At 40.0% G+C, this 26,838-nt stretch overlaps 2 protein-coding genes across 7 annotated transcripts in view; one reads left to right on the top strand and one right to left on the bottom strand.

The window, feature by feature from the left end:
• Positions 1-16,975, bottom strand: part of CEP76 (centrosomal protein 76) — a 29,034-nt gene extending 12,059 nt beyond the window's left edge. For 3 of the 5 annotated variants that reach the window (XM_049901131.1, XM_049901127.1, XM_049901128.1), the window contains exons 1-8: positions 16,783-16,975; positions 15,261-15,416; positions 13,507-13,588; positions 12,655-12,909; positions 11,373-11,558; positions 9,022-9,119; positions 7,427-7,555; positions 2,570-2,758 (exon numbers count right to left, since the gene is read on the bottom strand). In XM_049901131.1, the coding sequence (XP_049757088.1) occupies positions 2,570-2,758; positions 7,427-7,555; positions 9,022-9,119; positions 11,373-11,558; positions 12,655-12,909; positions 13,507-13,588; positions 15,261-15,416; positions 16,783-16,845 (1,158 nt within the window). In that variant the 5' untranslated portion in view covers positions 16,846-16,975. The remainder of the gene's footprint in view (positions 1-2,569; positions 2,759-7,426; positions 7,556-9,021; positions 9,120-11,372; positions 11,559-12,654; positions 12,910-13,506; positions 13,589-15,260; positions 15,417-16,782) is intronic. The other 2 variants (XM_049901129.1, XM_049901130.1) reach the window with 1 other exon arrangement.
• An 84-nt stretch (positions 16,976-17,059) lies between these two features.
• PSMG2 (proteasome assembly chaperone 2) overlaps positions 17,060-26,838 on the top strand; it is a 29,451-nt gene continuing 19,672 nt past the window's right edge. The window contains exons 1-3 of one of the 2 annotated variants that reach the window (XM_049900908.1): positions 17,060-17,474; positions 19,947-20,118; positions 26,139-26,197. In XM_049900908.1, the coding sequence (XP_049756865.1) occupies positions 17,418-17,474; positions 19,947-20,118; positions 26,139-26,197 (288 nt within the window). In that variant the 5' untranslated portion in view covers positions 17,060-17,417. The remainder of the gene's footprint in view (positions 17,475-19,946; positions 20,119-26,138; positions 26,198-26,838) is intronic. The other variant, XM_049900910.1, reaches the window with a different exon arrangement.

The raw sequence follows: 26,838 nt of genomic DNA, 5'->3' as shown, positions 1-26,838 counted from the left end.
TAGGAAAAACTACTGGGAGGAAACACAATAAAATGCCATCAATGGTTACTGAAATAGGTTCATATGTGATTTTTTTCCATTTTCCAAATTCTTTTTGATATGGTTGTATCACTTACACAATTAAAAAAATATGAAGACTACAAAAACAATAGAAAGTATATAATAATAACCGAAAAAAGAAAACCAAACCCAGTACTGTTGAGTCGATTCCGACTCATAGCGACCCTATAGGACAGAATAGAACTGCCCCATAGAGTTTCCAAGGAGCGCCTGGCGGATTTGAACTGCTGACCTTTTGGTTAGCAGCCGTAGCACTTAACCACTACGCCACCAGGGTTTCCATATAATAATATGTTCTGTGAAAACACTATTACTGAAATACTAAACATTGTGGATATAATTATGCAGGTATTTGTGTGTATAGGAAAACTACACACAATATGCAAAATCAAAAACAACTATTGCATAACTGAGTGTTAGAATGGGCGTGATTTCCTTCTCCAAAAAAATCTGTTAGTAGCACTATACTGTTTTTTTTTTAACCATAATAAAATTTATAATTATTGACTTTTTAAAAATATGTAATCTTCAATCTTTTGGACCTAGTAATACCTATTCTAAGATTTTATCCTAAAAAAACAAAAAAATCAAAAGAAAAATAATAATACGCTCGAAGATATTCAATACAAAAACTCATTCACGATAATATCAGTGAACTGGAAGCAAGTCTAATAACTCAGTCAAGAGAAACCCTTCCTACAACAGGAAAATAGTTTAGGAGTCAACTCAAGTGTATCAACTCAAAAAGACTTTACACAGCCATTACAGACCGGAAGTCACAGACAGCAGCAGCACCTGGAAAACCACTCATAGAATAACGCTCAGTTAGAAAGGAGAACACAAAACTTTATCATGAAATTATGGAAAAACGGCAGACACACGGAGACAGACGTGACAAACTGGGGAGAGAATTATAGGGGAAGTTCAGCTTTAGAAATTTCCTTTACTGTTGTAATGCCATTATTTGTACAACAAAAATATTTTAAATGCTTAAAAATTTTCAAGCTTCTACTTTATGGTGTGCCTCTTTAAACAAACTTAGGTAGAAAATACAGAAGAGTAAATCAAGGGGCAATTATTTGCTTTATAAAAGAGTTATTTACATCACATTTTAAATATGTGCCATTCCTATCAAATTTCAAAACTTTAATAATAAAAATTTTAAATATATACACACAACTTTTAGGAACTATCGCTTGGAAATAAGTCAAGATAACTTTTTTTGTTAAGTAATGTTTAACTGTTTTTCTATTATTTTTAAGACATAATCTTTTGACAAATTGATCTCTCATCCATATGGTTTCTTTCACTGTAAGCTTTACCTTATGAACATCCATACTATTTATACAGCCTCGAACTAAACAAAATTACTTCAAAACAGTAATAATACATTAAGGAAATTTTCCTTCCTACCCTGTTTCAACAGAAACTGAATACAAGAAATAGTCTTACTTGCTTATTCTCGTATTATCAACAGTTTTATAACACAGAAGATTAGGAAACTGTTATGAACTGAATGTGTCCCCCCAAAAGACCACTTGAAGTCCTAACCCCTGTACGTGTCTGTGAATGTAACGAACTAGAAACAGTCTTCCTCACGTTAATGAGGTCATACATGTAGGAGTAGAAAATTCAACAAAAGCCAAACCCATTGCCACAGAGTCGATGCCAACCTATAACGACCCTATAGACAGGAGTAGGGTAGGCCCTAAACCTAATCCCTTCTGAGGGTGTTTTATAAAAAGGGAAAAAAGAGAGACGCACACTGCGAACACACCATGTGAGGACCCACTTACAAGCCAAACAACACCCAGAAACACCCAGGAATGACCCTGGAGTTGACACAGCCTCGCCCTGCCGACACCCTAAATTTGGATTCTCATCCTCCAAAACTATAAGACAATAAACTCCTATACTCTAAAGCCATCCACTTGTGGTATTTTTGTTATGGTAGCACTAGTAAACTAAGACAGAAACATTCTATAATCTATAAAATTGGTTTATGAAAATCAACTTGTATTTGAAATTAAACAAAATATCATGCAATTTCAAGATTTTTGTTCTATATTCATTTTGTACTGCCATGTTCCCCTGCAAAAAATGTATTAGCTAAGCAAATTTGAACATGTGTTAGCATTAGGAAACCATGGTTCCAGTCCTGGTACTGTCTCTAACCCACTGTTTAATTTACCTTGATTATCTTGGTTTCTATGTTTCTATAATCACACGTGAATGAATATTAGAGTACTCATATGCCCCTACCATAAAGAAATCACATTAAATATGAAACTACATGAATGAGAAAATAAAGATGCCAAGTTTTTCCTTTAAAAAAAGAAAATAACTTTTTTCTTTATTGACATTTAAATCTTACGAAAAATGGCGAAGATTCTGACTTGTTCAAGTTGACAAAATGTACTTTTTTCTAAGTTAATTTTTCTAAAATTGTACTATAAATTCAAAGTAACTGTGATGTATGCAAGCTAATTCTATTATGCACGTGGGATACCTTGTTTCTACAGAGAAAGGCCAGCAGAGTGCACCACTGCTCCTGTTTACCTCCTCCTCCAATGACAGGGGCTCTCTCATAACCCAGGACATTAACAAATCTTGCTGCTTGTCTTGGAGTATCCAGAAGCCGTCCAGCTCGAAGTGGTTTAACATAGGAACAGACTGGTCTATTTATCCCATTTTCATCCTGACAGAGAAAGAGGGGACAGATGAATAGTCTCCAATTTTAACACCTTTTCTTGAATATATGAATATAGATAAAGTAACCCTGGAGACACATATTAAGTGATGACCCTGCACCCAACACCAGGCTGCTCAGTGCTGTGCCACTGTTTCTCTTTTAATCCTCATAACATTGCTACTGTTTTCATTTCACGGATGAAGAAATAGCTACAGCCATAATGAAACACAGACAGGATTCAAACCCAGACCTACGTCAATCCACAGCCGGTGACCGAGCTCCTCCGAGAAAGGGTGGCAGGAGGGACGCAGGAGCGACAGGGCAGCTAAGCCTTAGTATTCATTCACAGTGTCATATGGAACATAAATACATACATGTATACATGTACATATATATATACATCCTCAGAGAACACACAACTTTTCCAACTGACATGAAAATAACTACCAGAGCTCATTCCCAGTTTGTTTCCATTACGGCATCACACTCAGAGATGCACAGGAAATAACGATTAACCAAGCCAACTGAAAGCAGAATTTGAAACCACCACAGGAAAACATCTGACATTCTAAGTAAACAATGTGTCCTAGCACTTGTGCTGAATAACTGTGGCGCACGTAAAGGTCTCCGAGCCCTGGTGGTGTAGTGGTTAAGAGCCTGGCTGCTGATCAAAAGGCTGGCGGTTCGAATCTACCAGCCACTTCTTGGAAACCCTGCCGGGCCAGCTCTACCCTGTCCTATAGGGTCGCTATGAGTCAGAATCAACTTGACAGCAACAGGTTTGGTTTTTTGGTTTGATGACTGTTCGCCATGTGTATTTACAGTCAATATTACCAAAGTCCATTATTTTCCTTAACTACATCTTTACTGAGATGGTAAAGTGCAAAAGTCACACACGATTCCAGGTTGGGTGGCACAAATGGTGTGCACTCAACTATCCTAAAGGTTAGTGGTTCAAACTCACCCAGCAGCACCGTGGAAGAAAGGTCACTTCCTATAAAGCAGTTCTACTTTGTAATACATGGGGTCACCATGAGTCAGAATCGACTCAGTAGTCACAGGTTTGTTCGTAACAGGTGGGCTCCTTGGGAAGACTCGGCCAACAGAAACACACCCATTTGAATTATTAGAATCACTGATGACTTTCTATACCAAAAAATCCCTTCTCCGATATAATCCTCTATCTTAGCAAGAAAAAAAACTCACCTACTTTTGATTATAGTTCAGAAAAATCATGAGTTTTTATATGTTGCAGAACAAAATGACTTATAATTTCCAGTCATACCTGTAGTTCTCAACTCTAAAAGGCACCTATTTTTAAAACAGAAAATCATAATTCTAATTTTGGAGGGATGCAGAGAATTATCATTTGGCTTTCCTCTACATTAGCTTAGCATTGCTAATAATCTACTGTGTAAAAAAAAAAAGTCTACTGTAGCATGAGAATATTAAGTCTTGAAATCACAATCTTAAACGTTAAAAAGGATATCCTCAGTCCTCAGGTAGTATTTGCATAAAACTTAGTGGTCTTAAAGTTCAATTTCCAAAGCTTATTTTAAAATTTCTTGCACTAAAAATTCAAAAGCCATCATTAAATAAGCTAGTATTGTGCCATTGCAAAACCAGCTATATATAGGGAGAAAAAGAACAATGGATTTAGTAAGTGTAACAACCCTGGTGATTCTACAGCTCTTCGGTTAGGATTAAGTTAATTAGTTCAATACTTACGTGGGCCAGTTAGCCTTATTTTCACAACTCCTATAGCAAGCAAGAAAGGAATGAGTGCATGAAAAGTAGATGAATCTGCCCAAATCCATCATCAATAGTAGCACCTCAGAATATGAGAGAGACCACGTTTCATTACAGCAGTCCAAAGTCTTGAGTTTTCTAGGACAAGGCCACATTTCTTAACACTATCTAAATATATCCCCACAAGCTATTTAAAGGTCTTAAAAACCTCAATATTATAGCCTCTAAACCTGTGCTGTCCAATAAGGAAGCCAATAACCACATGTGGCTATTTAAGTTGTAACTAATGAAATGTAAATTTCAGTTCTCAGTTGCATTAGCCACATATCAAGTGCTCAACAGTCACACATGGCCAGGGGCTACCATACAGGACAGCACAGATACAAAGCATTTCCATCACCGCAGAAAGTCAGACAGTGTTGCTCTTTAACTATTTCCTCTAGTGCCTTGAATCACTGGAAATTCTTTTCCAGACAACACACAATAATTTTTTTGTTTAGAAAACTGTATTTTTTAATTAGATTGTCTTAAACAATTCTAGTTAAATATAGGAAGAAGCAGTGAGAAACAGCTGTGGGGATCTAAATAAGACAAGCACTTCATTTGCAGTATGTATATGGAAAGAGGTCAAACCAAAAGGGCACTAGCTGAAACTGTAATTTACTGTGGACTCTGCCATTACTGTTTGATCTTAGAAAGAACTCATTTCACAATCCATAACACTATTTACAGAAAGGAGTAACGCCTGGCCACTTGACAGCCTCATGCGGGTATTATGAGGTCATTACATGGTTCAAATCTTCTTATAATGAATTCTAAGCAGAAAACTTGGTTAAGTAATATTTCACAAAATAAAATCCCAGTCCCCTCAGCTGCATATCCCGCCCCCTTCCTCCTCTGCTATCATATGCCATTTCCCTGACCCACCACCTTCTCCTTCCTGAGTCCTTTCTGGTACCAGACCCTACGCCCACCACTACCACCATCAGTTGCTGTCAGTTCCAACTGATGACGGCCCCATACATACATACCAAAAAAAAAAAAACCAAACCCACTCCTGTTGAGATGATTCCGACTCATAGCGACGCTATAGGACAGAGTAGAACTGCCCCACAGAGTTTCCAAAGAGCACCTGGCAGATTCAAACTGCTGACCTTTTGGTTAGCAGCCGTAGCACTTAACTACTACATCACCAGGGTTTCCAGTCCATACGTACGTAGCAATTAATAACTACACTTTAGCTATAGAGGCAGCAGGGGACCACTTATATTTTCAACGGTTTTTCCTTGCCCTTTTCCTGACATAAGTGGTCCCTTACCTACTTAGTTACTCGATATACAGATAACAGTACAGGGAAATCAGTTTTCCTCATTCCCACCACCAGCAGCCTAGGGTCTCCCATTCCCAAGCTCTTCATCTAGAAATTGAACCACTGAAGTAGAGGAATGCACAAAGATCCAAAAAATAAGTCATAATATTATACTGCACTCATATAAAATCATCTACATGTGGCTGAATACATATAAAATATCTGAACGGTTCCTCAGAAGTTACAAAAAATCAATGGGTCTGATCAGATATTTTAGTTTGGTATTGTTAACAAGAGAAAATGGGGCTTACGGAACAGGAAAAATAGAGGCAGAGATATATAGTTGAAATGCTGCAGTTAAATATTATTGGCCACTGCTTTTGAGATCTCAGTTATATAGAATTACTACAAGTAATATTGTTTGTTTTAAGAAAAAAAACTAAAACCCTAGCAAAAAAGCACATACGCCCAGAGCCCCCATTTTGCACACAAGAGCTTTGTTGTTATTATGTGGCATTGTGTTGGCTCTGACTCATAGTGACCCTACGTATAACAAAACAAAACATTGCCTGGACCTATGCCATCCATCCTCACATTAGTAGGTAGGTCTGAGCCCACTGTTGCAGCCACTGTGTCAGTCCTTCTTGCCGAGGGTCTTCATGTTTTTTCACTGACCCTCTACTTTAACGAGCATGATTTCCTTCTCCAGGGACTGGTCCCTCCTGATCACATGTCCAAAGTAAGTAAGACGCAGGCTCACCATCCTGGCTTCTAAGAGAACTCTGGCTGTACTTCCTCCACGACTGATGTGTTTGTTCTTCTGGTAGTCCATGATATATTCAATATTCTTCACCAACATCATAATGAAAATGCGTCAATTCTTCTTCAGTCTTCCTTTTTCATTGCCCAGCTTTTGCATGTATGTGACGTGACTGAAAATAGCATGTCATCAAAGTGATATCCTTGCTTTTTAAGATTTTAAAAATGTCTTGCAGATTTGCCCAATGCAATACATTGTTTGATTCCCTGACTGCTGCTTCTGTGGGTGTTGATTGTTATTCCAAGTAAAACGAAATCCTTGACAACTTCCATTTTTTCTCCATTTATCATGATGTTGCTTATTGGTCCAATTGTGGGGATTTTTTTCTTTATGTTGAGGTGTAATTCATACTGAAGGCTATAGTCTTTGAGTTTCATCAGTAAGAATTTGAAGTCATCTTCACTTCTGGCAAACAATGTTGTGTCATCTGCATATAGCGGGTTGTTAGTCTTCCTCCAATCCTGATGCCACTTTCTCGACACATAAATGGCAAAGTGTCCTAGTGGTTAATTATTCAGTTCTAAGTAGTAAGCAAGGACATACTGCAAGTTAAACAAATTAAATTCCATTTATTTTAAATCAAATATATACAGAAAGGGCTTACAAACACAAAAATTTATAATTTAAAAGCAAAATTAAAATATACAGGGAGTACTACAAAATTAGCATTCTATTTTACAAATAAACTTTCATTTGTCTGGAATAGATTTCACAAATTCTAATTAAATAAAATTTACATACACATAGTACATCTCAGCTATAGAAGTGTGAAACTTTTCAAATACAATTTACAAACCTGTGCAAATATCTTCACCAGTCGTGAGTTGTGTGAGGGTCGAATCTGCAAATATTCTCTCCACCACTGCTTAGCATATACAAGAAACAACCGCTCTCTCTCTGCTGTTTTCTGACGTTCCAAAGCAAGCTTGAAATAAAAAAGTATTTTTTTCTATTCATTCTCCTCAATTTCTATAAAATATGTAACATATCTACTTCTCTCCACCTCTACCACCACCCAAACCAAGCTACCTTAATCTCTTCTCTGAACTATGTAACAACAGCCTCCTAGCTGATGTCCCTATTCCTACACTTCACCCTAGTAAATCCATTTTCCATACAATGGAGTGATCTTTTCTTCCCCCAAGTGACAGATTTTAAAAAAATAAGTCATATTCTGTCACTTCCTTGCTTAAAATATTTACATGATTTCTCACTACACTGCAAACCACCTGCTGTGGGCTGTAAAGCCTGGCCCCTGGCCCAGGAGATTTCTTTATCCCCCTCACCACTGCACCTTCGCCACACAGGGCTCCTCCTCTTCCTGCCTAGGGCCTTGGACACTAGGTTGTTCCGACAGACAGAATGGTTGGCCCTCATCTTTGCGTGGCTGGCTTCTTCTTGCTGTTCATACCTTTCCCAATCACCTGATCCAGACCCCCGATAGCCACTCTCTCACATCACCCTGTAACAGTCTCCCACACAGCACCTTCTACTGTTTGATACTGTGATTACTGCTTGTCTCCCCACCAAAAGCTAGGCTCCTCAAGGGCAAGCTGTGTGCCTTATGCACAGCTACATACTCAGTGTCTACAACTGTACCTAGCACTTTTTATCATCTGTTTAAGATCAATAAAATTTGTTGGTATAATTAACATAAAAATATATTAATAGCACTGTAATTTCAAAGAGGAAAACCTCCAAAATTAGAAACAACTGGCATGTCCAAAATAGAAGAATAAACTTAAGTAAGCTTCAGACATTAAAAATTATTACCAATTTTCATCAGATGTACAAAAGGAACAGTATGATAGGGACAGGACGGGAAAAGGCACAGTTTCAGGACTAAAGTTTCAGATCCACGAGTCTGTGGGTAAACATAACCTGCACACTGACTGGCAAGAACTAAACAGAGGCGGCAAACTCAACCTGATGGGATGGCCAGGAAGAAAAGTTAATTCCTCAGAGACCTCAGTGGAATTTGGAAAGAAAGCCTCTCCCATCACATCCCAGAGGACCGCGTACTTCCACCCAAGAGTACAGAGGACAAATGACATAACAAGCCCTCAATAAATGTCTCTGAAAAGAAGGCTAAGATCCCAACCCACTGGATGTCTCTCCCTTACTTCTCCAGCCCCTTCAGCTTTGTAATTTTTCTGTTCTAATTCTTGTGTTGCTTCAATGAATGTTCATGGAATTTCCCAAATTAAACTACGACTCCTAAGCAAACAATCTTGCTTTTATTTTCTTTCTCATTTCTTCTGTTAACCTTCGAGGTCCTAATCTAAAAACTAATAACCAATGGCTTTCTAAAAAGAGTACTTTCTAAGGTCAGTAGGTAGGTAAACATACTAGTATAATAAAAAATATTTAAAAAAATGTAAAATCACTTACCTGTGTGTTCACTACTTCTTGAGATAACATCTGATTGAGCAGTGGGTACATCTCAAGTTTTATATTTAAGATTCCCACAGAAACTTTTGATTCTGTGCCTATAAATACAAATATTCAAAAATTCAGAGGTTTTAACATTATGCGCACGTAATCAAAGTCCAACAAAAATAATTAGGAATTTTGTGCTTTACCACTTATAAGAAATAAAAATAATATTCAATATCTTTGACAGTCATATTAAGAATTAACTGAATCAGATTAGTTCAGAGGTTTTATTTTAATTATTTGTATTAATGAACTTTTTTTTTTACTGTACTTTAGATGAAGGTTTACAGAACTAGCTTCTCATTAAATAATTAGTACATATATTGTTTTGTGACATTGGTTACCAACTCCACGACATGTCAACACTCTCCGTTCTCAACCTTGGGTTCCTTATTACCAGCTTTCCTGTCCGCCACCTCCCCCCACCCCCCCCCCACCCCCGCCTTCTAATTCTTGCCCCTGGGCTGGCATGCCCCTTTACTCTCATTTTGTTTTATGGGCCTTTCTAATCTTTGGCTGAAGGGTGAACCTTGGGAGTGACTACATTACTGAACTAAAAAGAGTGTCCAGGGTCATATTCTCAGGGTCAGAGATTTTATTTTTCACAAAGGTTTTTACCTAATTATGTTGTTGTTGTTGTTAGGTGACGTCGAGTCGGTTCCGACGCATAACAACCCTATGCACAACAAAACAAAACACTGCCGGGTCCTGAGCCATCCTTACAATCGTTGTTGTGCTTGAGCTCATTGTTGCAGCCACTGTGTCAATCCACCTCGTTGAGGGTCTTCCTCTTTTCCGCTGACCCTGTACTCTGCCAAGCATGATGTCCTTCTCCAGGAACTGATCCCTCTTGTATGTAAGACTTCGTCTCGCCATCCTTGCTTCTAAGGAGCATTCTTGCCGTACTTCTTCTAAGACAGATTTGTTCGTTCTTTTGGCAGTCGATGGTACATTCAATATTCTTCGCCAACACAACAATTCAAAGGCGTCAATTCTTCAGTCTTCCTTATTCACTGTCCAGCTTTCACATGCATATGATGCAATTGAAAATACCATGGCTTGGGTCTGGCGCACTTTAGTCTTCAAGGTGACATCTCTGCTCTTCGACACTTTAAAGAAGTCCTTTGCAGCAGATTTACCCACTTCAACGCATCTTTTGATTTCTTGACTGCTGCTTCCATGGCAGTTGATTGTGGATCAAAGTAAAATGAAATAAAAAATTATAAGATTAGATACACTGGGTTTTTTTTTATTATAAGATTACCTATTTTCTTAGCTTGAATTTTTTTCTTCAGTTCTTTCAGCTTGAGAAATGCAGAGCGTGTTCTTCCCTTTTAGTTTTCATCTCCAGGTCTTTGCACGTCTTTATAATATTTTACTTTGTCTTCTCAAGCCGCCTGTTGAAATCTTCTGTTCAACTCTTTTACTTCATCATTTCTTCCTTTCACTTCAGCTACTCGATGCTTAACAGTAAGTTTGAGTCTCTTCTGATATCAATTTTGGTCTTTTCTTTCTTGCCGGTCTTTTTTTTTAATGACCTTTTGCTTTCTTCACAGAAGATGTCCTTGATGTCATTCCAAAACTCGTCTGGTCTTCAGTCATTAGTATTCAATGCATCAAATCTATCCTTGAGATGGTCTCTAAATTCAGGTGGGATATGCTCAAGGTCATGTACTTTGTCTCTCCTTGACTTGTTCTAATTTTCTTCGGTTTCAACTTGAACTTGCACATGAGCAATTGATGGTTTGTTCTGCAGTCAGCCCCTGGTCTTGTTCTGACTGATGATGTTGAGTTTTTCCATAGCATTTCTCCACAGATGTAGTCGATTTGATTCCTGAGCATTCTATCTGTAATTAATGTCACTGAACAATTTGTGTAGAAATTGTTGAATAGGAGCCTAGTAAACCTTCACCAAGAACACAATAAAATACAATTCGGGGGAAAAAAAGTAAATCTTAGCTTTTCACAAGCCATGATTCTTGGTTTTCAATATGAACTCAGGAATTTATTCTAATGAGATACTGAGCCTTTGCTTTCCAGATTACACAAAGGATAAGATTAACTCTTCAATTCAGTAATTCAAGAAAAATTTTGCCATTTTAAGAGAGAAACCCAATTTTAACTTTATATGCTCTTGAAAAATCTTATAAATTAAGCCATCGAATGTCAGCTAAGAAAAAAGCTTTAATCATATCAAATAAAATTTCCTTATGCAAAAAAAGATATATATATGTATAAGTATATATAAAACATATTTCCAAACAAATTGTGGCTAAAAACACGTAGTAATGATTGAACCATCATACCTACACCCATAAGTTCCACAGTCACATTGGCCACTCCATTTTCTGACCCCAAAACTGATCGCCATTCAAGAAAATAGGATGCCACTAAAGTGGTCTCACCAAATACGTCTGTTTTGATTAGCACCATATGAACTGGATCGCTTATTGACAGCATCGTTGTTGAGTCAGCCATTCTAGTTCCATCACCTGGCAATGTAAACCAAAGATGAGAACACCACATTACATGTTCAGTTAAACCCCAGTGCCGTCGAACTGAGGCCAATAAAAAAGAATAACTTTATTGAAAGCTATACTAAATAATAAAGTTACATAAAACCAAATAGAATAATTTGGTAACGCCCCAGAAAGCATGCAACTGACTAGAAATAATTCTTAATTATAATCACGAACTTTAAGAAACCCGGTGGCATCATGACAAGTTATCTAGTAACTGCGCATCAATCCCTTCTGATCTGTAAAAGATGCTGTTCCCAAAAATTGCTTAACTGAAGTGTACACTGCTACAATAGAAACCCTTCACACACACTCACTTTAAACCTCAAACTACATTTACTTCTAAGTCTCCAGAAACAATCACTGTATTATCCTCACAAAACTGAAAAATCCAGCACCTTGAACCTAGCAATTTATTCCATTACTTGCTTTAATCGGTTAGCATTTTTCACTGGGAAAATAAAAATAGTTTCCAGTACTGTATTAGCCATCATGATAATCTAAAATTCTGAAGACAAAATTCTCCAACTTTGTAACACTTATAAGGATTTCTACATCGACAGCAAAAATGTATAAAAAACCTTTATGGAAAGAGATACGCTGTAGCAACTACTGGAATCAAGTATCATAGTTTTTAAAGCTATAAAAATAAGATAACTATAGATTCACATCTGAACTTCGATTTTTAAAAGCTGCATACCATCACAGACCTAGCCATGCTTCCTTCATTAATAAGAAGCACATCTCACTCTCCACTATGCTCCTAGCACCTGCCTACCATACTACCATGCACTCAAGAGGCACTGAAGTATTTATTATAAAAGAACTGACAATTAAAACAGTCAAAAAATATTAATGAAAATTAATTAGGAAACAATGAAGCAAGAAGGTGGGTAGAAGGAATTTAAATAGACTAGAGAAGAGCAGTGGGGACAAAAGAAAAGACTAGAGAGATTCATGCATTATAAATCTCCCCTTACAGCAAAGTTGTTACAGTTGTTCTGCAGTAAAACCTAACAAAGATTTACTCAATTAAATGATAATTAACTAATTGTATTAAGTTCCTTACCTAAGCTTTCTCTGTGCACTTCAAGTAAAAAGCCATCATGAAAATCTGGTTCACAGGCACATGGAACAGGTTTAGAACGAAAACGTTGGTTTCGAAAATGTAAACATAAAGTAAAGGTCGAACAAACTTGTCCCGGTAAGGGCTCGGGTTCTTGTAGATGTTCCAAGAAAGCTTTTCCACCCAAAACCTGAAGGTAAAGATACCTCCGTGTTGGATCAATATTAGCTGTAAAGTGTAGCAATATATATGAGGAAACTGCCAGAATAACTTAAGGAACGTGATCAAAACAACAGGAAATAATAACTTGACAGGAACAAAACCAAAGACTAAAAACAAGAAAAAATAACAAATGCACTATATATCAGGATCATGTACGTACTGGGAAGAGAGATACATACTACGACATCCTTTTCTGAGTTTACATTCTGGCTGCTTTCTCCCAGCCAGGAAGGAGTCTGAGGCAAGGTTTAGTATACCTGTATTTTAGCTCTTTATCTGACATTCCTTCACCTCCATAAACCAATTTAAACAATGATCAAAGACAAGACAGTGTACTTCTCAGCTAATTACATGACCATTAAAAACATAAGGCTGCATAGCTTTTAATAAGATTTGTTAATAAAATATATGAAGCAGGTGTTTCTATTTTTGCTTCCACCGTGCTATGGGTTAAACCTTCTGATACACTTCATGCAAGACAGAATCTAAGTTTTTCTGGCTGACTGACCACAAATACTTAACTATTTCATTTTGGGGAAAAAAAAACCTGAAATGTTTTCTATTAAATACCAAACACTACAACAAATCCACTACAATCTGTAGCTAAATTAATGCAAAAAACAAAACACATACTTTTTTTTAACAACGTTGATTGTTTATCAGTAAAACAAGCAGGTTGTTTTGGAGAGGTAGGGAGTTCTTGATCAACCTTGTCCTAGAAAGGCAAAACAAAAAAAATCAGAACAAATTAGAAAACAAGTTATGCATAGCCAAGAAAATGCCAATAATGGAAATAAGCACTGAACCAGAATTAGCTAGGATTTAAAAAAAAAAAAACCATTGCCATTTAGTTGATTCCAACTCATAGCAACCCTACTGGACACAGTAGAATTGCCCCATGGGGTTTCCAAGGAGCACCTGGTGGATTCAAACCAATGACCTTCTGGTTAGTAGCCGGAGCTCTTAACCACTATGCCACAGGGAAATCCTTTATTTTCCTAGCATAATTAAAACAATGAAAATAAAATTTTACGTAAAATATAATTTGTAACTCCTAAAAATCTAACACTAAGAAATTGTTTTCAAACAAACAGAAGTGTTAAATACAAACCCTTAATACTTAAAGAAAGCTAAACTTTTTCTAAACCTCATACAACATTTGGTTTATGAATGGTCATGAGCAGGTTTTTACAAGGAAGTGTAATTCACACAGCAGAAGCTGTTACTAGGTCATTTTTTAATAATAAATAGGTTTCTAAACCTCAAAAACTAAAAAAGGATGCTGTATTAAACACTTTATTCCTTCGTGTATTATAAAATCCATTCCAATTTTTACATCAGGTTATCCAGGTATTGAGGTCACAGCTTCTCATTATTGCCTCATTTTCAAAAGGCCTACTTACTAATTATGTACTGAGAGGCTATCACTCTGCTACTGACCTATTTGTAGGAAAAGATTTGAGGGCTCTTAAGCAGTCACACTATTTTCTTAAAGAAATTTATAATTTGTTAGTCATAGAAAATTCACTCCCCAAAAAATGCATTTATTTTAAAAATAAGCTCGTCAATCTAAAAAAAATTACACTATAATCTTAATGAAAAAGAACTCTGCTATGGTGACTAAGATGCACCTGACCTAAGCCATGATATTTTCAACAGGCTCATATGCATGTGAAAGCTGGACAATGAATACCGAAGACTGAAGAACTGATGCCTTTGAGTTATGGCAAAGAATACTAAATATACCATGGACTCCCAGAAGAATGAACAAGTCTGTCTTGGAAGAAATACAGCCAGAGTGCTCCCTGGAAGCCAGGAGGCAAGACTTCATCTCCTGTGCTTAGGACATGTTATCAGAAGGGACCAGTCCCTGCAGAAGGACATCATGCTTGGCAGACCAGAAGGTCAGCCAAAAAGAGGAAGACCTTCAGTGAGATGGACTGACACAGTGGCTGCAACAATGGGCTCAAACATATCAAAGATTATAAGGATGGCACAGGACCAGCATTTCATTCTGTTATACATAAGGTCGTTATGAGTCTGAACCAACTGGATGGCACCTAATAACATGATGAAGTAATGTGACTAAAATATGTGCATTTAAAATTGTAGACCTGGAGGATAACGAGAAAATTCTGTCAATATACAGACAGGAATGTGGAATCCCCTCCAATTTCACTGATATTATAGCAAATAATACTATTTGCTATATTCGTAGAGCTACCTTATACTTGAAAAAAAAAAATACTTGAAACTAGGGTATTACTAGACAAAAAGGTTTAAAGCGGTTTTATTAAAAGGAGGCCCCAAATATGCACCCTATAAACATTGTCAAGCATGAGAACAGACTTACACTGTCAACTTTTTTTCCCTAAATCATTACTCACAGTAACAAAATTCAGTTCCTTCATCACATCATCAATGATTCCTCTACGTCTAAGGGCTTTGATCAAATCTTCTGTTGATAACTGTTGTTGATCAGGTGCCAGTTCTTCACGTATAGTCTCAGCAAGGATTTCTCGTATTCTGCCGTGGACATCCATCTACGTAGAAAACTCACGTTACAATTTTTTTTCTCCTGAAGAGCACATGTATCAAAGCAGCCAAATATTACCAATTAACCAGTTTCTTTCTAAAATACTAAATCAAAGTAATAAAGAAAAAAACGGGGAACAATCAGAACAAAATTAAGGAGAATCTTGACACAACTTCAAAACCGTAACTAACGTCACTGATCAATCTGTGTGGAAATTGTCAAACGGGAACCTAACTTGCTGTGTAAACTTTCACCAAAAACACAATAAAATGTTATTAAAAAAAAAAATAACAGGGATGTTAGAGACTAAACTTAGGAAATTTGGGTTTCAGGCTTCTCCAGTTAATTGTAAACTTGTTACCACAATTCAGTGAAAACAAGGGCAAGTGGTTTCGTTGTTTTTAAGAAAAAAAAAAAAAGATGAAATTTTCAGTACAAATTTTTTAGAGTCTCTACTGGTCATCTGTTACTTTTTCCGCACAAACAAGACTCAAGTAAAATATGTATCTTTTAAAAAGAAATACAGTAACATCAAAAGAACCTGGAGTAGATAAATCAACGTTTGAATTTATTTTCAACTTATTAGAGGTGTAACCTCGTGCCAACTTATTTACCCTTCCTGAACCTGCTTCCTCGTCTATAACATGAGGAAAGTATTGCCCTCTCACAGGTTGGTGGTCAGGATTCGATGACAGATGCTCAACACCCAGCACAAAGCCTGGCGTACAAGTGCACAACACATGGCAGCTTTTATTAATATTTCAAATGCCCGGTTTTTTCAAATCAGCTTATTGCATTCAGTTGAGTGTCCCGAACATTCCGTGTTCTCCTGCTCCAAAGCATCACAAATATTTTTGTTACAGACTTTAGCGCCTTCTCTTCTATGACTTTTTGAGAACTGCTGGTTTAAGCTACCCGCTCAATTTCAACGGCACCCTCGTGTTTCACCCTTAAACCGATTCTGACTTTTCAAGTCTGAGTATAAACACGGGATCCAAGCGCAGGTTTGACTTCCTGCAGCGACTCGACGGACACTTCCTGTTCACCACGGTCCCCCAGAACCCGACCCGTCCGTCAGCGCAGCCCGGCACTCCCGCTTCCTCAGCGAGTCTCTGTCAGCGAGGCCAGAAAGCTCTCCTGGCTGCAAACCCAAGCCTCGCCCCTCCGACCTCTGCCCCTCCGACCTCTGCCCCTCCGACCTCTGCCCCTCCGACCTCTGCCGCTCCGACCTCTGCCCCTCCGACCTCTGCCGCTCCGACCTCTGCTCCCCCGACCTCTCCCGCTCCGACCTCTGCCGCTCCGACCTCTGCTCCCACGGCCCGGCCCGAACCCCGAGGACCGACACTGGCACGGAGGAGCCCGCGCGCCCTCACCTTGTTCAGCTGCTGGTGGATGAGCTGCTTCAGCTCCGAGGCTTTCTCCGCGGGCAGGGACATGTCGCCGGCCGCGCCTCGCCACCGCTCCTACCCGGCCTGGGAGTCCCAACGGCCGGCGTTCCGCCGAACCACTACCGCGACAGCGCCTCCGAACGACGACCGCGTCAGCTCCCCGCGCGCGCTCTAAGGCCGGACGGGGCGGGGCGGGGCGGGGCGGGGCGGGGCGGGGCGGGGCGGGGCGTCTGGGGCGGAGCCGGGGAGCGGAGCGGCGAGCCCCGGGGTGCCCCCAGCGCCGCCTGAGCGGCCGGGAGCGGGTGTCCCCGGGCCCCCGCAGCCTCCACACACCAGCCGATGAGCCTTTCCAGGGTCTCCGAACGTGTTGCCCTTCCGTTTCCCGTTCCCTCGCAGTTTCTTCCCGCCTTCCGCGCAGGCAGTTAAACTGGAAGGCCTCCGAGGACCTGGCGCCGAGGGGACGCAGGACCCCGCCGGCCCGGCCGCGTTCGAGTCCTGTCTGCTCCTTTCTCCGCGCGTTCCCGCTGTTCCCGCTCCGCGTTCCCGCCGCTCGGGCCGCAGGCAGGTCGACTTCGCCGCCGCCCCCGCTCTGTCCCTTCCTTCAGCCCCACGTTGCGGCCATGTTTGTGCCCTGCGTGGACCCGGCGCCCGAGCTCACGGGCTTCACCCTCTTGATGGTGGGTTCTCTGGCGAGTTCTCGGCGGCCCCGCAGGGCCACGGCCTCCGGAGGCGCCGGCGGCTTCATCCCCCGGGCTCGGGCCGCGCAGGGTCGGGGGAGAGAGGGGCCGTTTCTGTGCAGTTGTCAGCCCTCACTGAAGGGGCAGCAGAGGCTGTCTGTCGCGGGAGGCGGCGGTTCTCGAGAGCCTTCGTGGACCTGTGGGCTTGTGCGAGTCGGTAGTCCGTCTGTTAGCTGTGACACGAGCTGCTGGGCTGCGTGGGTTGTACAGGGTATCGTCCTCAAGTGTACCCTCAGAGGTCTTCCCAGCTACTTCTAGGTCGGTTTTAAGCTAGCAAAGTAATGCTGTTCTCCAGAGGTTCTCTCTGTTAAGAAACCATAAATGTAACCTTAAACCATGTCGTTTACTAGCTTGAATTTAAGCAAATGGGAGTTTACTGTAAAAGTATTAAAATCAGTGGTAGTAATAAAAGTCACTTTTTTGCCAGTAGCTAACACGGTTTTATCGCTTGTGCAGTTGGCCACGTTCATGCAGTGTTTCAGTAAACATTCTGGCACGTACGAATGTTAGGATAAGACTTGTCCACAGGAGTTCGTAGTCTACCTGGAAACGCGTCAGTGGACGAGGGCAGTGAGTGCTGGGGTGCAAGTTTGAAAAGATTGCTGACAGGCCCTAAGACTTGTGGGGAGGAGGAGTGGGCACAGGGCTTTTTCTTCAAATGCTTCCTAAAGAAATTAACGCCCAGAAAGTGAGGTATTGGGGGCTGGGGGGCAGGAATAGGGCATTTCAGGAAAATGGATGTCTACCCCAGAGACACACCGGCATGGGGGAGCTGGAGGATTTGGACTGGGAATGACTCATTGAGAGATAATAGGCTGCAGGCCTGTGAGCCCAAGAGACACCTTTGCAGAAGGCGCTGTTGGAAGTGGTGTATGGCTGAAGAGTGAACAGCCGTCCTTTTGTTCATTAAATATCAAGCACATGAAGCCAGAGAGGAGAGTGTTGAAAGAAGGAGAGAATACCTGTTTGTCACAAGTAGGCGAATGTGTAAGACGAGGAAGTGTGCGCTTGGGATTTAGCAACATGTGGGATGTGGGTGGTAACCTTTGCAAACAGTTCTCAGTGGAGAGGAAACCCATGCTGCAGCTTATGGAATGAGTTAGAGGATGTGGAGATTTGTATGTATTCGTTCAGCAATAAAATTCCTGCTCATGTTTCAGAGGACAAAGGTTAGAGGTATTGGCTTTGTGGGGACACAGAAATGAGATAGAGGGGCATGTGAGGACCAGGCAGGGCTGTAGTCTTTGTGGAAGCAGACTGCCACATTTTTCTCCCACGGGGTAGCTGGCAGGTTCAACGTACAGGAGAAAGAGTATAACCAAAGAAACAAAGTCTTGGAGAGGAAAAACGGAACTACTGGAGGTTGCCAGGGTTGATGACAGGTGTGAACAGTGGGAGACCACTGTGAGTGGCCCAGCAAAATAGGATGAAGGCCGGTAAAGAGCAATAGTTGGAAGTAACTCCATTAAAGAGATACTTTAGAGAAAGAATCAATGAAAATCAGTTATGTGTTAGATAGAGCTGGTAAGGGAAGAAGGTTCCTGTTTTAGGTGATCTGGTAAATGGTGTTGCTCTTTTCTGAAATACAAAATATGGGGACAGGTTTGGGCAGTTGTTTAGTTTTATACATGTTGAATGTGGGGTGCCTGTGGCATAACCATGTAGAGATATCCATTAGCTGCTAGAGCTCAAGTAAGTGTTCTCAGCTGTAGGCAGAGATTTCAGTTGGCTGTTTGAAGTCATGGGGATAAGTATGTGTGTGTTTAGTGTGAAAAGGTCACTCTAACCTTTAGATGTGGGCAAAGAAAGTGGTACAAGAAGACCCAAGATTGCTTTTGTACATACCTCACAACTTTCCCACTTCCTAGGATGTTCATTCCCAGGTTGTTGTATGCCTCTCTTCCTTACTCCTTCAGTTCCATAGTAGTCACTTTGCACCTGAAGTGAGTCTTCTTTGACACTCAATTTAAAATTACAAACAACTGCACACAGGGACATATACACTCACGTTATATCCCTTTTCTCTCTTTTATTTTTGCCCATAGTACTTACTACTATATATTTTACCTATTTATTTTGTTTATTGCGGGTAAACCACATCCTCACTAGAAAGGAAGCTCCACAAGGGCAGTAATTTTTTTTCTGATTTTTTTTTTTTTCCATCCCCAATGCCTAGAGCAGCGTTTGACACATAGTAGGTGCTCAGTAAATATTTGGTAAATGAATTGTGTGAAAGGTGGAGGAGGCCTCAGCTGACATCACAGTTATAGATAATGAAAGAGTCAGTATTTAGCTGTGATATACCCAAGCATAAGCGTTCAGTACTAGTACTATGATTATTATTTTCAGTCTAAATTTTAAAAGTGTTGCTAACATTTTATGACTTATCGAATATATCTTTTATGATTTCAGCCAGCAGTATCCGTTGGAAATGTTGGCCAGCTTGCAATAGATCTGATTATTTCCACGCTGAATATGTTTAAGGTTGGTTACTTTTATACCGATTGTCTTGTGCCCATGGTTGGAAACAATCCATATGCAACCACAGAAGAAAACGCAGCAGAACTCAGTATAAATGCTGAGGGTATGTACAACTTGCAGCATGTTTTATTCTACTACAGAGTTGTTTTAAATTAGAAATAGACTCACAGATACTGTTTTGAAGCAAATGTTTACTTAGTGCTGGTTTTGTGCTGTCAGTGAGTATTATGACCCAGTCACATTGCCCTGTTACATTCTGGCTTTAGGTCTTAGCCTTTTTTTGTAAATGGCAGCATTTATGAGGGGTGTAACTGTACTTGTGTCTTTAGATAGAATTTAAGATTTCCTTTTTTTCCCCCCAACATGAATTTTTTTCTCCTTCATCCTCAGTTTTATTTTCTGTTCTTACTGGCACGTGTAATCGTTATCACTCATACAAGGGAAATGTGGCAATGAGAATTCGCCTGGACTCAGTCCTAGTGTTTAAGATGTACTTCTCATCTAAGCCTCCAAGTCGTCTTGTTGCATTGTTATGGAATCCGTAATAAGCTGATTAGGTAGTAAGGCTTAGAGAGAGTGAGTTGCCAAATGCCACTTAGTAAGGGTGGGCTTTTCCTTTAGCATATGTTTCCAAAAGTCCTGATTTCCTCATTGGACATGTCAAGCACGGTTAATAGGGAACACTGTTCACATTGCACTGATGCTGTTGGGCGATTCTGTGAGATAGCACCATGGGAATCAGGGAAAGCTGTGGATCGTGAAGCACAGGAACTCCGTTACTTGGTTTGATGGCCAACTGCTCTATTGGCCTCTCGGTCTTCTGCTTACCATTTTGGGGTGAAAGCCAAAGGTAGTAGAGGAGCCTGAGGGGCCCAAGTGGATTAAAGAGCAGATGAAGAAGCATTTTGTTTTCTGTCAGTCTTATTAACCATGACATTATTCTAACTTTGCAATAAGGAAATGCAGTTTTGAGAAATAACTTTATTATTGAAATTCCTGCAGGGAAGATTAACATGAGATGAATTTCAGTTATTGCATTAAAGGATAAAAGATTTTAGTGAGAGGACTAGAATTCATATAATTTCCACTAATGATAACAGCTGTTTCTTACTGAGCATTTACTGTGAACTGAACACTGTATATTTACATGTATTAATTCATTTAGCCCTCACAGATACTCCATGAGGTAGTTTTATACATGAGGAGACGGTGGCAGAGAGATGATAAGTAAATTGTTCAAGGTCACGTGATTAATAATTGGTGTAGCTGAGTTTGAAATCAAGGCAGCCGGGCCTTGTGAGCTGCCTCTTCACCACGACACTGTCCTCTCCATGCTCGCTCACTCCAGTAAAAGATCCACTTCCTTTTCTCTGACACAGACTAGCAGCAAGTCAACTGTAGTGATAAAGTACTTCGATCCACTTTATTGTTTAAAATGAGGTATTTCAACTGTCAAAATGACATTTCATCCCCAAACATGTAACTATGCATCTCTGAAAGGTAAGAAACATACCTGAAATAACATGACATTTAACAAAGTGAGGCATTTCTTAATAACTTTCTACATGCCATCCATGTTGAAATTACCGCTTTACCACAAAATATCCCTTACATATGTCCAAACCAGAACACAATCTAGGACCCATAGTACATCTGATTGTTGTGTCCTTGAAATCTTTTAGAGTAGTCCTTCTTTTTTTTCCTTCTTCACAAAACTGACTGATTGAAGAGAAACTAGGTCCATTGTCCCATAGAATGTCCCACATGCTACATTTACCTGATTACTTCCTTAGGGAGTCATTTGGCTTGTTCCTCTACCCTTGTATTTTCTGTAACTCGAAGTTAGATCCAAAAGCTTTATTACATTTAAGTTACATATTTTTGACCAGAATGCATAAAAGATGATGTTAGTTTCATGCTGCCTTCCATCAGAAGAAAAAAATTGGAAAACATGAAACTTTTTTTTTTTTTTTTGCTTTAGGTGAAAGATTACAGCTCAAGTTAGTTTCTCATACAAAAATTTATACACACATTGTTATGTGACCCTAGTTGCTATCCCTATAATGTGACAGCACACTCCTCTTTTCCATCCCGATTTTCTGTGTCCATTCAGCCAGCTCCTATCCCATCCCGCCTTCTCATCTCATCTCCAGACAGGAGCTGCCCATTTAGCCTCTTGTATCTACTGGAACTAAGAAGCACACTCTTCCTGAATATCTTTTATGTCTTATAATAGTCCAGTCTAATCTTTATCTGAAGAGTTGGCTTCAGGAATGATTTTAGTTCTGGGTTAACAGAGAGTCCAGAGGCCATGTCTTCTGGGGTTCCTGCAGTCTCAGACAATTAAGTCTCTTCTGTTTTTGTGAATTTGAGTTCTGTACCCCACTTTTCTCCTGCTCTGTCAGGGGCACTCCGTTGTGTTCCCTGTCAGGTCGGTCGTTGGTGGTAGCCAGGCACCATCTAGTTCTGGTCTCCGGCTGATTGAGGCTCTGGTTTATGTGGCCCTTTTGTCTCCCGGGCTAATATTTTCCTTGTGTTTTTGGTGTTCTTCATTTTCTTTCCCTCTAGGTGGGTTGGGACCAATCGATGTATCTTAGATGGCCGCTAGCTAGCTTTTAAGACCCCAGATGCCACTCACCAGGTAGGATACAGAACATTTACTTAATAAACTTTGTTGTGCCAGTTGACCTAGATGTCCCCTGAAACCCTGGTCCTCAGACCCCCACCCCTGCTACTCTGTCCCTTGATGTGTTTGGTTGGGCTCAGGAAACTTCTTAGCTTTCGGTGTAGTCCAGTTGTGCCGACTTCCCAGGTATTGTATGTTTTCCTTCCCTTCACCTAAGATAATTCTTGTGTTCTATCTAGTTAGTGAACTCCCTTCTTCCTCCCTCTTCACCCTCATAGCCATCAAAGAATGTTTTCTTCTGTGTTTAAACCTTTTCTTGGGTTCTTATAATAGTGGTCTCATACAGTATTTGTCCTTTTGCAACTGTCTAATTTCACTCAGCATAATGCCTTCCAGATTCCTCCATGTTATGAAATGTTTCACAGATTCATCATTGTTCTTTATCGCTGCGTAGTATTCCATTGTGAATATACCATAATTTGTTTATTTATTCATCCATTGATGGGCATCTAGGTTGTTTCCATCTTTTTGCTATTGTGAACAGTGCTGCGATGAACATGGGTGTGCATATATCTATTTGTGTGAAGGCTCTTATATCTCCAGAATATATTTCAAGGAGTGGGATTGCTGGATTGTGTGGTACTTTGTATTTCTAGTTTTTTAAGGAAGCACCAAATCTATTTCCAAAGTGGTTGTACCGTTTTACATTCCTACCAGCAGTGTATAAGTGTTACAGTCTCTTCACAACCTCTCCAACATTTATTATTTTGTGTTTTTTGGATTAGTGCTAGCTAACCTTGTTGCAGTGAGATGATATCTCATTGTAGTTTGATTTGCAGTTCTCTAATGGCTAATGATCGTGAGTATTTCCTCATGTGTCTGGTAGCTGCTTGAATGTCTTCTTTGGTGAAGTTCCTGTTCATATCCTTAGCTCATTTTTTTAATTGGGTTATTTGTCTTTTTGTTGTTAAGATTTTACCATATATTGTATGTTTTAGAGATTACGCGTTGATCGGATTTGTCATAGCCAAAAATTTTTTCCCAGTCTGTGGATTGTCTTTTTACTCTTTTGGTGAAGTGTTTGGCTTTTAGGAGCTCCCAGTTATCTAGTTTCTCTTCTGGTGTTTGTACATTGTTAGTCATGTTTTGTATACTGTTTATGCCATGTATTAGGGCTCCTAGGGTTGGTCCTCTTTTTTCTACCGTGATGTTTATCATTTTAGATTTTATATTTAGGTCTTTGATCCATTTTGAGTTAGTTTTTCCAGATGGTGTGAAGTATGGGTCTGGCGTCATTTTTTTGGCAGATGGATAGCCAGTTATGCCAGCACCATTTGTTAAACAGACTGTGTTTTCCCATTTAACGGACTTTGGGTCTTTGTCAAATATCAGCTGCTCATACCAAAAACCCATTGCCATCAAGTAAATTCCACTGCCCCGTAGGGTTTCCAAGGAGTGCCTGGTGGATTCGAAGTGCCAACCTTTTGCTTAGCAGCTGTAACTCTTAATCACTGCTCTACCAGGGTTTCCTCAGTGCTTATAAGTGGATGGATTTCCATCTGGATTTTCAATTGTGTTTCATTGGTCTACGTATATATGTTGCTGTAGCAGTACCAGACTGTTTTGACTACCGGGGTGGTATAATGGGTTCTAAAATCAGGTAATGTGAGGCCTCCCACTTGTTTCTTTCTCGGTAATGCTTTACTTATCCGGGGCCTCTTCCCTTTCCATATGGAGGTGGTAATTTGTTTCCCTGTCTCATTAAAAAAAAGCCATTGGAATTTGGATCCATATTGCATTGGACCTATAGATCGCTCTGGATAGAATAGACATTTCCACAACGTTGAGTCGCCCTATCCATGAGCAAGGTGTCTTTTTCCACTTTGGTAGGTCTCTTTTGGTTTCTTCCAGTAGTGTCTTGTAGTTTTCTTTGTATAGAGCTTTTATGTCTGTGGTTAGATTTATTCCAAGAATTTTATCTTCTCAGGGACTATTGTAAATGGTATTGATTTGGTGATTTCCTCTTCGAAGTTCTCTTTGTTAGTGTAGAGGAATCCAACTAATTTTTGTATGTTTATCTTGTAATGTGATACTTTGCTGAAATCTTCTGTTAGCTCCAGTAATTTTCTTGTGAATTCTTTAGGGTTTTCTGTGCATAACATCATATCATCTGCAAGTAGAGATACTTTTTTTTTATTGTGCTTTAAGTGAAAGTTTACAAATCAAGTCAGTCTCTCACACAAAAACCTATACACACCTTGCTACATACTCCCAATTGCTCTCCGCCTAATGAGACAACCCGCTCCCTCCCTCCACTCTCTTTTCGTGTCCATTTCGCCAACTTCTAACGCCCTCTACCCTCTCATCTCCCCTCCAGGCAGGAGATGCCAACATAGTCTCAAGTGTCCACCTGATCCAAGAAGCTCACTTCTCACCAGCATCCCTCTCCTACCCATTGTCCAGTCCAATCCCTGTCTGAAAAGTTGGCTCTGGGAATGGCTCCTGTCCTGGGCCAACAGAAGGTCTGGGGGCCATGACCACCAGGGTCCTTCTAGTCTCAGTCAGACCATTAAGTCTGGTTTTTTTAATGAGAATTTGGGGTCTGCATCCCACTGGTCTCCTGCTTCCTCGGGTTCTCTGTTGCATTCTCTGTCAGGACAGTCATTGGTTGTAGTTGGGCACCATCTAGTTTTTCTGGTCTCAGGCTGATGTAGTCTCTGGTTTATGTGGCCCTTTCTGTCTCTTGGGCTCATAATTACCTTGTGTCCTTGGTCTTCTTCATTCTCCTTTGATCCAGGTGAGACCAATTGATGCAACTTAGATAAACACTTGGTAGTGTTTAAGACCCCAGTGCCACTCTCCAAAGTGGGATGCAGAATGTTTTCTTAATAGATTTTGTTATGCCAATTGATTTAGATGTCCCCTGAAGCCATTGTCCCAAAACCCCTGCCCCTGCTACACTGGCCTTCAAAGCATTCAGTTTATTCAGGAAACTTCTTTGCTGTTGGTTTAGTCCAGTTGTGCTGACCTCGCCTGTATTGTGTGTTGTCTTTCCCCGTCATCTGAAGTAGTTCTTATCTACTATCTAATTAGTGACTACCCTTCTCCCACCCTCCCTCTCCCCCCGTCTCGTAACCACCAGAGAATATTTTCCTCTTTGTTTAAACTATTTCTTGAGTTCTTATAATAGTGGTCTTATACGATGTTTGTACTTTTGCAGCTGACTAATTTCACTCAGCATAACGCCTTCCAGATTCCTCCATGTTATGAAATGTTTCACAGATTCATCACTGTTCTTTATCAATGCGTAGTATTCCGTTGTGTGAATATACCATAATTTGTTTATCCATTCATCCGTTAATGGGCACCTTGGTTGCTTCCATCTTTTTAGATGCAGAAGTTCTTATACTTGGACTTTTTTTTAGCATATTAATAATTCAACTTATAACTCCTTCATTTTTCTTATTGTATGATTCATTTTCTTCTTGTCTTTGCAGTATACTCATTGCCTTCAAGGAAGCTAGTGGCTCTTCAGTTAAGATCCATTTTTATTAAGGTTAGTATGTTTTATTTGCCTTTTGTAAGTTTATTAACGTAAAGTATAATGAGAAGATACCAAGTCCATATCATTAACAATTAATATTCAAAAATCGTTTCTATTATTTTTACTATATGTACAGTTAGGTAAGAAACGTCTGGTTCTGTAGAGAGAATAATCTTAAGATTTGAGATGTATTAACATTATTTTATGATTACATAGAAAAGAATTGGGACATACAACTTGGTGAAAAATTTTAAGCAGATGAATATCGTTAGGTTAGTCCAAACCGTTGTCATCTCTCACGCCCTTGATTCTACTTTTGCCCCCCGTCCCTGCCCAAACACTCGATAGTTGTTTCAAACAGCACGCCAGTGATCCTTTAAACCTTCTCTTCCCATTTCACTCACAGTGAAGCCCCTACCTGTGCGTGGCCTGCAGGGCTGTACATCTGCGCGTCTGATACGGCAGCCACTAGCCACATACAACTAGCTAAGTTGAATTTCAAGTACCTGATAGCCACAGGTGGCTAGTAGTGACCACAAAGGAAATGTTCATCATCACAGAAAGTTCTGTTGGACAGCACAGCTCTACCTAATCTAATGTCAGCTACTTCTGTGTACCCATTGGCTGTTTTCCCCCTTTCTCTCACTCTGCCC

This window comes from Elephas maximus, chromosome 11, assembly GCF_024166365.1.
Source record: "Elephas maximus indicus isolate mEleMax1 chromosome 11, mEleMax1 primary haplotype, whole genome shotgun sequence".
Lineage (NCBI taxonomy): Eukaryota > Metazoa > Chordata > Mammalia > Proboscidea > Elephantidae > Elephas > Elephas maximus.
The sequence above is the reverse complement of the archived record's forward strand: the minus strand, read 5'-3'. Positions and strand labels throughout refer to the sequence as shown.